The sequence below is a fragment of the Amblyomma maculatum genome, chromosome 5, assembly GCF_055883805.1.
Source record: "Amblyomma maculatum isolate TAMU_Amacu chromosome 5, ASM5588380v1, whole genome shotgun sequence".
In the NCBI taxonomy this organism is placed as follows: domain Eukaryota; kingdom Metazoa; phylum Arthropoda; class Arachnida; order Ixodida; family Ixodidae; genus Amblyomma; species Amblyomma maculatum.
The window spans coordinates 42794240-42806983 of record NC_139348.1 but is presented as its reverse complement, the minus strand read 5'-3'; the positions used below and the strand labels follow the sequence as shown (position 1 = coordinate 42806983).

At 45.7% G+C, this 12744-nt stretch overlaps 1 protein-coding gene across 1 annotated transcript in view; it reads right to left on the bottom strand.

Moving 5' to 3' along the window:
* The window catches only part of LOC146188185 (cytochrome P450 3A11-like), a 123997-nt gene extending 120110 nt beyond the window's left edge, over positions 1–3887 (bottom strand). Inside the window, exons 1-2 of the mRNA XM_084603666.1 lie at positions 3694–3887; positions 2238–2334 (exon numbers count right to left, since the gene is read on the bottom strand). Of these exons, the coding sequence (XP_084459792.1) occupies positions 2238–2334; positions 3694–3749 (153 nt within the window). The 5' untranslated portion in view covers positions 3750–3887. The remainder of the gene's footprint in view (positions 1–2237; positions 2335–3693) is intronic.
* Between the last annotated feature and the right edge of the window lie 8857 nt (positions 3888–12744).

The window sequence follows — 12744 nt, the reverse complement described above, 5'->3', positions numbered from 1 at the left end:
ATGTGCCCCAATACAATGCCAATTTCTTGAGCTTGCAGATGGGAAAGTTGCACAACATATCTAAAGGGACATTGAGAAAAAAATTGAAGTTAGTCTACATTGCAGATTACCATGCTGTGACGAAAATTCACATTTATTAATAACAGACAGTTTATAGAGAAGAAAAGGAGAAAAATAATACAGGCATTGTCACCACCATCAGCCGCCTCTGCAACAGTGAATTTAATGAAGCGAAGACAGTTTTTTTCACCATGAATCCCCGAGGCTAGGCTATAAGGCCATTACATTATTCCTAACCATGATCACAACGTCCCTTATGGCCTTCATGTCCAAAGCTTGAATCGAGAAATATGTAAAAATCGATTTCTTTTACCAGTAAGTACATCTTCTGATGCTAAGAAAATATAATTATCGTCTGAAGGAGCTAGACAACTAAATTTTACTAAGAACAAGAATTGGATAAAGTTGTTGTCACAGCTCATTTTAAACTTGTGATTGGTAACCGTTAAAAAAAAAAAATTACACTTCTGCATACTTTGTTACAAGCCATGCAACAGTTGGCGCTGCTTCCAGAGTAGTGGTGATTACATAATAAATTTACCAGTTGTCAGTGACAACAAATATGTTCTGAAGTGGCCTGCACTGAATGTTTCAAGTTTCTCATTACCGTTAAAATGCATTAGGATGGCGCTCTGCAGCAAAAAAGGTTTAAAATTATATATATACACTCTTCAAACAAACTCTTGCCTACTGCAGAAGCAGACAATATTAAAAAACACTAGGTTTTTTCTACTGGGGACATAAAAGCTAACGATTTTCAGCTTCAGCTTAGTCAAGAGTGGCTGGGGGTAGTTCATTAAGCGACCACTTAAACACCAATGATTAAACACCCAACTGCCACCATTTAGTTAGAAGTTAACCATCACTAAAACCCAGGAAAGCAGGAAATTTTTTCTTTTAAATGTGGTGTTGATTAAGTGAGAAATTGGTGGAGTACTCATTTTTTTAAATAAATAATAATTCCACAGACAGCAACAGAAAAGGCAACCACCAAGCCCCCCCCCCCCCCCCCCTCCAACCTCTCCACCCACCAAATATAATGCTACGCCACCTCAGCAACGCAGCAGATATCCTTCCAATTCAAAAGCTATTAGTTTTGCATGTAGCCTAGCCTTGAAAGCTTTCCCCAGTACGACTAAAGATGGATTAAGAATGTTCCTTCATGCACAATCAATGAGACTTGTATTTCACTAGAATAAACTTATTATTGGGCTGACTTACGGCCCTAAAGCAATCGGCGGCGAACGAACTACGAATGCCCGTTGCATTCGGAAGTGCTCAATTTAAAGTCGGCAAAGGAGTATGTAGATAAACATGCAAAAGATGGGGAGAACAGCCTGGAACATTGTGGAAACGTTCGAGATACATCTCAATGCATCTCGTGCAACAAAGGAAATGATACAGCCACGTCTGGGCAGCCCTGAGCATGAACAAGGTCATTACATGCATTGCAATCACAGTGATAAGGCCAAGTGCTAGCGGCAGTTTGAAAACAACAAATGAAGTCTTCAGTGGTTCGCAGCAATATGACAGGTTTCTAGAGGAACATGATAAAATAGTGAGAGTGGCACCTGTGCTAGAGTCACGTTATGCTACCTGAGGCATCCAGACCTTCAGAACAAAGATCCTAGATAAATATATTCATCAGACAAGGGTGAAGAAGAGAAGGGGCACCATTACAGTATAAAACCCAGCAGTCACTGAAATCCAGGGCAGCATTGAAGATTATTTATTTTTAATGATGGCATTAACCAAAGTGTGCTCCCACTACTTATGCTTTGCCTGCTAACATTGTTTAGATGGATTTGACTGAAACCTCCTGTTAAAGCTGGAGACCACTTTGAATTAAGATGCAAATATTTCATGTAATTGACGAGATTAGCTCTTCAGCATGCAATGAGGTCAAGAACATTGATTTTAGATGACTCCCTTTGGTTTTCAGCTAATTTCAAACAAAATGAAGTATTAAAACCTTGAGGACAGCTGCACACCAGCAAAATGGCTCAATAAAAATGAACAGGACCAGCAGAGGTGCAATAAAACCTAATGAACAGCAGAAAACAAAAACAAAGGGTGCAAACAAACTCATACTCTGCAACCCTGATGTAATAGGCTTTCAACTTGATAGCTCTTTTGTATGAAAGGCATCAAACATCATTGCTTTCCATGGTGCTTACCTTCTTCAGAATTTCACTAGTGTTTCCAGAAAAGAAGCTTGGTTCAGGTCCTGGTATCCCCAGCTCTTTAAACAACAGGAACCTCTTTCGTCGTTGCCTTTGTTACAAAAAAGGAACACAACAGTGTCAAACTATCTTACAAGCGTCAGAAATGTCAAAGGCAAAGTAAAAGAAACACCACAATAAAGTTCGTTCTGTTCACTGTGCCTCAGCAATAAATATGACTAGCCTCCGCCAGGATACTTCTTGCAGTCAACACAAAAAACAATTACTGCATTATTGTACAATCAGCAAACTTAAAGTACATCAGAGGAACAGTAGCCACAGAGCTATGATATGAAAAGTGAGAAGGACTGCCTCTTCTTTGCTTCAAATGATTAGGGCCCAACAAATGAATGCTCAAAGTTCGTGCAAAGTTGATTACAACATTTCATCATTTGGGGTGCATTTATCCTCTTATCTCCGGCCCTTTTAGAAAGGCTCAGTAATTAATAAAAGGATTGCAATCCATGCACCCAACTGTAGGCAATTAGCTAGAAATTTCTTGTAGTCAACAGTGGACAAAAATGTAGTTATGCAAATGCAAGCAAACATTTACATATGAAAGCTGTTGAAGATCACAAAGGTTTTCGGAAGGTTACGAGAGCCACGGAGTTGAGCTTTCAAATGCTGCAAAGGTATCTAGAAGCAAATGTCAACATTACTCTATTAATAGTTCGCTATTTCAGTTGACGGCACATGCTTGAAGGCGTTAAATGGATCGAAACCTGGTGCATTTATGGCTAATATATTCAACCAGCGAAAGTGCATTTATGGCTTCAGCACCATTTTTAGGAAAAATGTAGAGACACACCAAACATCGAAGGTGTCTTTGACATTATATGTGATATCACCAAGCTGATTATGCGAAAGAAAAAAGAATGGCGGATAGCTCTTCGTTCGCGCTATTTGCTGTCTCACATTCACTTTCCTACTCGTCTCAGTTTCGCAAATCAGAAAGTCTATTTGCCAGGCTCCTCTTTCTGCACAACCGAAAAAAACTTCATCGTTGAGCAAAGCATGACCACCTACCATTCTTTTTTCGTCCTGAAAAAACCATCTATCAAACGTGTTCAAGTTCAAGTTCAAGATAACTTTATTGCCGTCGATGTAGAGGCCCCTTTTGCTTCCTGCTAAATTTGAACTTCCCGCCCTGTGAACTGTCTGTTGCAGCGCCGGAGCCCGTGTTTTGTGTGGTTTGCTTCCTAATTGCGTCGTTTCCTCTCGGCAACAAATCGGTTACAGCTTTCACACTTTATTTCGATGTGACTATTGGTTGCTCAAAAGGTGCTAAACTAAAACGCACAGTTATTACACACTGTCAGAATTTGTAAAACAAGAGAACTTGAATGCGGAATGAAACATCTAAGCCACTTGGACGCCAGCTCGCGCGCGCGTTTCCTCGAGTGACACTCACCAGATGTAGGTGGAGAGCAGAGTAATCAAAACAGCCACCCATAGTGACAACGTCATGACTTCGTTGTATTTAGAGCTACGGCACCACGAGCTCGTCACGGCAACTCGCTTTCGCACGCTTCTCCAACACACCACGCCGGTCGCACACACACACACTTCTCTGAATCCGCGGACTAGCGGCTTCCGGCGCTTCCGGGCTTCCGGACTCTGCAGCACTCCGCGCCAGCGAAAGCAAAGGCGGTGCGACCTTCTCACTCACGTTGAAATAAGTGCGAGAAGTAATGTAGTTCTTTGTCCACAGTTTTGTTTGTACAGTAAATTTATAATCACATTTAAAAGTAAAGTTTGGTTAACCCCGTTAATCCTACGACTTTTTCAACATTTGATATTATCGCTGATGTGTGCCTGAAAAAACATGAATTCGCAGATCATCGAAACTTCCAATCTGTAGGGCGCGAATTTTGTACCAACCGAACGGGTAATTTCAAGAGGTAGAGGTGTTCGATCTCTTTCTTTTGTCTGTCGATATGATCAGCCTACTTCTAAAGAAAGTATGAATATTGAGCACATATACAAAGCACTGTTCCTGACAAATATTAAGAGGGAGCCGACAATATGGATCACAAGTCTTGCGGATCCTTGAATTTTTTTTTTTTCTTAATTCAACACATTTTATAGACAAATGTAAAGCTATACAGACTAGAATTAAGAGCAAAAATTAGGCACCAACAAAATGCAGAGGCAATAAAACAGATTAACAGCCCAAAAGCAATAACAAAAATATAGTTCATGACATCAAAACTTAACATGCAAGAATACAGCGCCGGAACAAAAAAGTAACCATCAAACGCAACCGAAGAAATATGCTACAAAGTACAGAGGAGAAATGTAATTAAAAAAGGCAGACTGCACAAAGAAAATCAGCCTGACAGTTGAACAGAACCGGGCGTAAGCCACAGCCACGTGGAAATTTGATAAATGATCTTGGACAGAGGCCTTTGCAGTCAAAGTTAATTGTGAACCGCATTTTTTTTTTTTTTTTTTTTGAAGGTCTGGACAGGCCTAAAGCTGGTGTTTTTGGTTTCGCTTCGGTGTGGGCGAGCGGAATGAGCAGCTGGGGGACGCTTAAAATGTACTTAACTGGCGCAAGAACACGCTGGTTTCCCGAGTCGAAATTAGGTAGTGGGGTGGGGTTTACATTTTTAGGGAGATTGTTGAGGGAGGGTCATGGATGGTAGAGGTGTCGTAGTCATTTTTAATTTTCTTTTTATTTCTGTTGTTGATGTGTCGCGTGGGGCTCAAGCGTTTATGACTCGGACACTCATGGGAATGATTGCGATTAGAAAACTAAAGAACAAGGACTACATAAAATATGTCTAGAAACTACGTGGCAGTTCAGGCCTAAAAGAGGCAGAGATGGGAGTTCTGACACCGAAACATTCCCCCTGACTACGCACCTGGACAGGAGCAACAAAATTCGCTTGCCATTTTGCTGATATACCCTTTTTTTTTCATGTAAGTAAGTTTTCTCAAAGTGCCATTAAACCTGCTTGTATGTATATTTTACCAACTTCGAAGATTCAATCTTTAACGTGCGATGTCAGCGCACGTTAAAGAACCCCAGGTGGTCGAAATTTCCGGAGTCCTCCACTACGGCGTCTCTCATAGCCTGAGTTGCTTTGAGACGTTAAACCCCACAAACCAAACCAAACCAAACCTTCATCAACCCGGAGTCTCTGCACGCTACCAATTGAAGGCTGGGTATTGCTGCCGAGCCTGTTAACACAGAGCATCGCTGACAGGTGTACTGGGAGTACCGGATAGGCTAGCGCATTTCCTTCATGTGCTTTCACGTGCGAATATATAGCGCGCTGTGAAATGCCGCTGTGAGAACATTTGTTCACTGACTGATATTACCGTTCACGGAGGTGTACTTGGTCGGGTCAAATATACTATACTATAATGCAGCATTTGCGCTTGCGCACAAGTTGTCTCCGTGATCGATTCCTTTTTTTAGTAATTTATGGTTTCGAGGTAATTAAAGGAGTATAGACGTCTAATTTCAGAGGCATGTTTTCTTCTATGCAAAAAAGATACAGAGCGTATTTCCGAAATATCAACCCCGCAGTGCAGAAGGTCAGCTACGCTGCCAAGCGGAAAATATAATATTTGTTGATACGCTTGAGATTTTCCTTTCTGGTGCAATTCCCATGCACTAACGAAAGAAAAAGTGCGTGTACCTGTAGGCTAGTGATCTGTTTTTACGCGCATATATCAGCAGTTAAAATCCCACTTTCGCTTGTAGTTTTTGTGTAATAATTTTTTAACTAACGCGAGTCATTGGCCATCTACCCATTAAGGTGTGCATGGCTTTTAGGTTGCATTCTGAGACACTTTTAGGAAAATTGGCTGTAAGCTCAACAGAGACGTTTTCAAATTTTTTCCCTCCTTGAAACAGCCATTACGCCTAACAAATAAATTTGCAACTTCCTCCTTGGTGTTTCGTACCTGTCATGTTGCATTCTGACGAGCTTTAGAACCAAAAGCACCTTTAAAAGTGCTAATTGTTAATAATTTCTCCTAAAGGGTTCCTTAGATTTTTGTTTGCTTTCTGAGGTGTTTTAGCATCATACGTGTACCCTCCATATACTTCAGCATAGACAGCGACAGTGAAGGGATCAATTTTTACCGAATACAATAATTGAGCTGAGACACGTACATCAGCATCTGCCTTAAGAACACTATGCTCAGGTCCTAAAGCTGACAATTCGGCGACTCGCATAAGTCAGCGCTCGAAGTGGGCTTACTTCAAAGGGTGTCTGTTGCCAGAAGCCTTAATGGTGAACGCGCTGAAGCCCCGACCTTCACTCGTGCCCTGCCGTTATCAGCCCATTCTATTCTTACGCGTCAGTCTCGCTGACGTCGGGTATAGATTGCTGTTCTCGGGTTACACACAGCTGTCGCCGTGCTGCGCTATTCCGCATCGCGTTCAGCTGAGGCAAGCTTGTGCATAATCAGAGCACATCAAGGACAAGGTTTATCGTGCCACGTGTCAGGAAGTACGTCGTTCATGTGCTGGCTTCGGGAGCAGCTTCACAAGGGACGGTACTCACTTTTCCTACGAATCCTTTTCCGCTCTTGCGATAGTGCAGTCGAGTTCCAGGCCTATTTTAACGCGACGTTGTTAAGACACCGGGGGCCCTATTTTCGACACACATGGCCGCCGTTTGGCGCCGTGTTGTTTCCCTGATTGAGTGTCAGAAAAGTAATGTGTCTAAAATTTGTGGCGCGAAATCGCAGTCTGTCGAAATGGCTTTTTGCGGTGACGTAAAAATGACGTGAGCTGAAAACTGATTTTTAGTAGCGCTATTGGTAATGTCTGGAGGGTATTGACAAGCAATTATAGAGGGAAAAAGAGATATAGATGATTGAAAGGGAAGCACTTACGCTTGTATTACGACTGGCTGAAATGAACTGCCAACTGTTAAGAGCCGCCTCCTGAATCTGATTGGCTGACGTTGTGTGGCGGGAAATACGTCATGCATAAACATTATATGATGATGTCAAAATTACGCTTCATTACGTAATGGATGTGCTGCCATGGCTGTAAGTCACCAAAGTTGGGTGCCGCATTTCGAACTCTTGAGGCAGCCACGTACAAAACACGGCGAATTCGACGTGCAGGATAGGCGGCTGTTAGCTCACCGCAGTTTGGTAGACAGTTTGGTGGGTGGTGAAGTAAGTTGAGACATCTTGTAATTACAGAAAACGCTAAAACGACGTCATAAGGGCATACTTTTCAGTTGCGCAATCTTTTTAGAGGGTTAATACTGAAGATGCAAATTTACAGCAGCACTAGAGTCGAAGCTACTCTCCCGTTACAAACGATTTGCTCTCATAGAGAAACAATCGATCCGCGCCGTTGTTGCCAAGCACAGCGATGCGGCCCGCTAACTCAAGCGGTTGATTTGCGCGAGACGAGGCATTTCATAGAGCAACCGAAGAGAAAGTTGGGCGAGTTGTAGGTTGTTCATGATGGTTTGTTGGGCGTTCTTTAACACAGAGACAAAGAGAAGAAAAGAAGAGAAAGAAAGGCGCTAGTCCCGTGTTTTCTTTTTTTTTTTTTTTGTCTCTGCGTTAAAGAACGTCCACCAAAACACAATGAATTTCAGAGAGCACCACGATGCTTTCTAATTATGTCTGGTCGGTTCGTGAGCACAACCTAATTAGTTATACGTACAGAAGGAGGAGGGCATACACCAGGACGCCTCTGAATACGTTTAATCCCCGACTGTCCCATCGATTCTCAATCTGCCAACATGGCGCTCAGTCTCCCACACTCGCGCACTCTCCCACACACCTCGTCATCCTTCTCTTCGTTCTTATTGCAGATTCCTATGCGAATCTGCAACACGTTTCGCGCCCTTAGGTGAGAGGTAGCTCGAAGCTTGAACGGTGTCATCTCAATATCCTATTATGACCACCATGCGACTGATGCGATGAGGCGTCTGATGGATGGGGCGCAAGATGCTGCCGTAAGAGATGCATATACCGGAAGTTCATTGTGCTCGTCCGGCGTCTTCTTCAGTTTCGCGTCATGGTCTTGGTAATTCTGAGATATTAGATTCATCACTGATCTGCATGAGCGTTATCGTAGCCATGGGTCAATACTGCACAATGCCCAGAAGATCCGTTTCTGTTGGACGGAGGCCAGCGCCTCGCCCCTTCTTGTATCAGCTTTGGCAACACTTGCACTGTTTCTAGGGGACGTATCTAGGGGGGTTCACGTAGCTGTTCCGTGTTTTTTGAAAGCGTGACAGTTTCGATGTCCAAAGCACTGATGACTTCATGCAGTTCATGCGGTACGTCTAGCTTGAGGCTAACTTCGTAAATCTCCTGCTCGCTCTCAATCATCTTGGTTACTGTCGTGTATGGCGCGATATAGTCAACGTGGGACGGCTGGCGCAACGCGGACGGACGCAGGACTTGGAGGCCATCTGCTGGGGGTAGCCATGCGTCCTTCATGAAGGTGTTATTGTGACTTTGCCCCACTTCACTGTAAGCATAATAGGCTTTGACCTAGTTCATCAGCTTAAAATGGGGAGTTAAGGGCAGAATGAGTTTATACACACATCCTTGATGTAAATCCTGAAAAACTCACGCACACACTCTGTCACAACAGAACACTCTGACAAAACACTCCTGTTTTCCATCGTGTTCTTTTTCTGCGCACTGGCCTTGCTTTCTTTCTGTGCCTGTGAAACCCTTTCCGCCACTTTACCAGGCTGTTCGATAATTCATTGACTTTCTTTCTCTTCCTTGCACACTGCATAAGTGCTTGCGGCATTGCCCGACCTCGTTCTCTCGTTTGTGCAATAGCACTGGTGACAAGATTTTCGTTTACCACCTCGGCCTCTTTCGCAAGCTCTGCAGAAGTCGGCGTGTCTGATAGAATCATTGTCAAGGCGTCTTTCTTCCGCATGTTATTTTCAGAAGTTGCATTTGTGAGTTCTTCAAGGTAGGCTTTATGCTGTTTGCTTTCTTTCTCTTGCACAGAGTCAATGAATGAACTTCCGTCTTTCTCCATTGTTTGCTTCTGGATTCTTTTGGATTCGCTACAAGGGTATGCCATCTGGTACAGGGTCAAGATGTTGCGCTCTTTCCAAGTCTTCTTCCGTTCGCAGTCCGAAAACAATCTCGCTTGTAAACTGCGCAGAATCTTTCGCCCGCCGTTCAACGTGTGTAGCTGGCTCGATGGTTTCTTTACTGTCTGAGATCCCCGCCTGGATTGACTCGTGATTGTAATACGTCTCACCGAAAGGTCTTTCACACAGTACAACAGGCGCTCCTTGGTGAGTGCTGGCATCCCTCTGGACCGTAAAAGCATCACTCCTATCGATGAATTCCAGCGATGCCTCGTTGTACTGTGCTTCCACCGTAGGCGCCTTTGAGGTTGACTGGAATAAACGCAAATCGGGCACCGCTGCGAAAACGGTTGCACTTACGACTTACCTTTCTTTAAGCTCAATAGTAGGATCGGTGGTTGAGTCGAAAGGTGGTTCGGTGAAAAAGCTCATCTGCTGGCTTCGTAAAATGACGGCTGTCAGCAGCGGGAGTAGGCGCCTGAACACCCTCGATGTGGCGGCTGAGGAGCCTCATTGCCCGTGTGGCAGTCTTCTCGTACTCCCTTGTAGTTGTAACGTCTTCTGCACCAACGTCGACTTTGAAGGCATGCACTTTCTTATTCAGAACGCGCAGACCATCGTTGCAGCTTTTTAGTCTGGCGTGAATAAGCTTTAGGCCAAGAGTAGTCCGCTCGTTCGAGTTTAGTAAATTACTTGTCTAATGGCACAGACGGGTCTGAAACTCTCGTTGAATCACGCGCTTCCTCAGGATAAGTTCTTCTTCTTCTTCCTCCTTCTCCATGGCGTATCGCTGAAGTCCTCTTCTTCCTCCTCCGGTGGGGTTCGATGACGGAGCTCCTGGTATCTTTCTTGGGGGGTCGTTGCCGTTTCTCTTGTAACCTCCAGGAAGGATAGATGGAGGAGCTCACATTATCTCCCGGGTTTCGGCACCAAAAATTATAGGAGGGCATACACCAGGACGCCTCTGAATACGTTTAATCCCCAACTGTCCCCTCGATTCTCAATCTGCAAGTCCGAGGAAGGAAGTTGTTTGTGTGGTGGTGAGAAAATTCTTTCTAACCGTAGGTGTTCCAGCCTGTCGCCGTAGGGTCCTAGGAGAGGGGTGGGGTAGGGATGGGGATCCGCCCGGTCTATAGCGTCCTTCCTCGGACGCTATAGACTGGAGAAAAATACAAACAAACACATTCCCTAATCTTCACATTTTAAATAAGATAAGCCCAACAAAATACACGAGTTACTGTCCTTGGTGCGGTGCAAGCCCCACACTCTATCACATCTCTTGAGAATGCCAGGACAAATCTGACCCAACGTTACTAGTGCCATGCCCGACACACGAGCAGTGGGAGGCGGCCCTGACCAGCGACAACCTGGACCAGCAAGCCTGGATTATCCAGCTAGTCCGCAAGTCAGCTGGTCGAAATTACCCCGTAGCCCTCCACTACGGCTCCTCTTTCTCACTTTCCACTTTCACTCCCACCTTCGTTCCTTCCCTTACAGCGCGGTTCAGGTGTCCACAAAAAACAAGTGAGACAGTTACCGCGCCTTTCCCTTCCTATAAGTCAATCAATCAATCAGGTGGCTCAGCTATAGAGCCAGTAGCAGGCCCGTGCATTTTCCTTTCTTTCTTCCTACAGCCACAACAGCAACAACCTCATTAGACAGGGAATAGGTGGTGAAGGGTGGCTTTTCCTGGTCCTGATGGGGCTGACACAGTTAGGTCACCGCCGCTTGCTGCGGGGGCTAGCCTGCCACCGAATTTTTATCTGTTGTAGGGCGTCACTGCACCCGCCACCGCTTAGGTGGTAGGTAGCTCGACGGCTGTTGCGGCGCGCGTCTTTCTCTCCCTCTTCTTTTTCTTTCTGCTCTATTTTCGCTCTTTTGTTCCGCACGAGGCAGGTGGTGGTGGTGGTGAACTCTTATTACGCCCAAAAACAGGGGAGCAGTCAAAGGACCGGCTGCGCTGTCTTAGAGGAGGTCGGCGGGAATCCCTTGGGGTGTCGCGGCCTCCACCGTGCGCTGGATAAGCCAGCGTTGGTCTGCTGGCTCGGAAGTACGCAGGAGAGACTCCCACGTCTCTGAGGGGTTTGAGTTGTCTGTGTTGTAGTGTGTACAAGTCCACGCCATGTGTATGAGAGTGGCCGGAGTTGAGCAGTGTTTACTCATGGGGGCTATCTGTTCCGGAAAGATCATGCTGTATAGGAGGGGTTGTGGGATGCTGCCAGTCTGTAGTTTGCGCCTTTGGACGGCCTCGCGTCTTGTTAGATCGCGGTGTGCGGGAGGATATGTGCATCTTTGGAGTCGGTAGTGCTGGAGTATGTCCGCGTAAACAGGGAGTAGAGAAGCACGTGAGATATCAGTGTCAGCGGAAGCAGGGTGGCTGATCATACTCTCGGCTCGGCAGCGGAGATCTCGAGCAAGAGTGTGCGCTTGGGCGTTTCCGCTGAGCGACTCGTGGGCTGGAGCCCAAAGAAGTAAGCGAGATGTGGAAGAGGGTGCTGTAGAACGTAGGATGTGTAACGCCTGGCAAGAGATATGGCCAGCATCGTAGTTGCGGATAGCCTGTTGGGAATCACTGATGACGACTTTGGTATTAGGGTCGGCTAGCGCTAGCGCAATGGCAACCTCCTCAGCTGTGGTGACTTTTTCTGCATTGCGAATGCTGAAGGCTGTGTACCAGCTGCGTTGAGGGGCGAGAGCTACCGCCACCATCGCTGGCCTCGATGGATGGTAAGAGGCATCCGTATACGTGATGACGTCGGCTGAAGCGTCTCTGGAATTGACGAGCTCGGTCAGCTCGTCTCTCGGCGTGGTGTTCCGGGTGCATCTGTTTGGAAATGGGAGGCATGCGGAGATTTAGGCGATATTAAGGTGTAAGTTCAACATAACTTAGAGCCGCTCTCAGCGGGGAGATCCCAACTTGCTGCAATATACCGCTCGGCCAGCGTGTGCGAGTGAGAGCCGCTCATACTGGGTGGTGAGGGTTGCTTCGATCAGTTCGTTCACGGTATTGGAGATTCGCAGAGTCATGAGCTTATGGGTAGCTGTGGACATGGGAACACCTAGGGCGGTTTTGTACGCTTTTCGAAGCGGCGCCTCTAGCCGTTCGCTTTCGGTACGAGTGATACGTAAGTAGGGTCCAGAGTATACGTAATGCGGGATCAGATGAAAGCTTGAACGAGGCGCAGGAGGTTGGACTCTCGCATGCCATGATGCTTGTTGGAGATTCGCTTAAGGAGGCGTCCGATCTGTACCACTGACTGGCCGAGGCGTTAGAACGTGATGTTGTTGCCGTTGGCCTGTAGATGCAAGCCCAAAATCCTGATGTTATCTGTTCGAGGAATCGGGTTTCTTTGCACCTGCACGAGGCAGCGGAGGTGGCTCAGCTACAGAGCCAGTAGCAGTCCCGT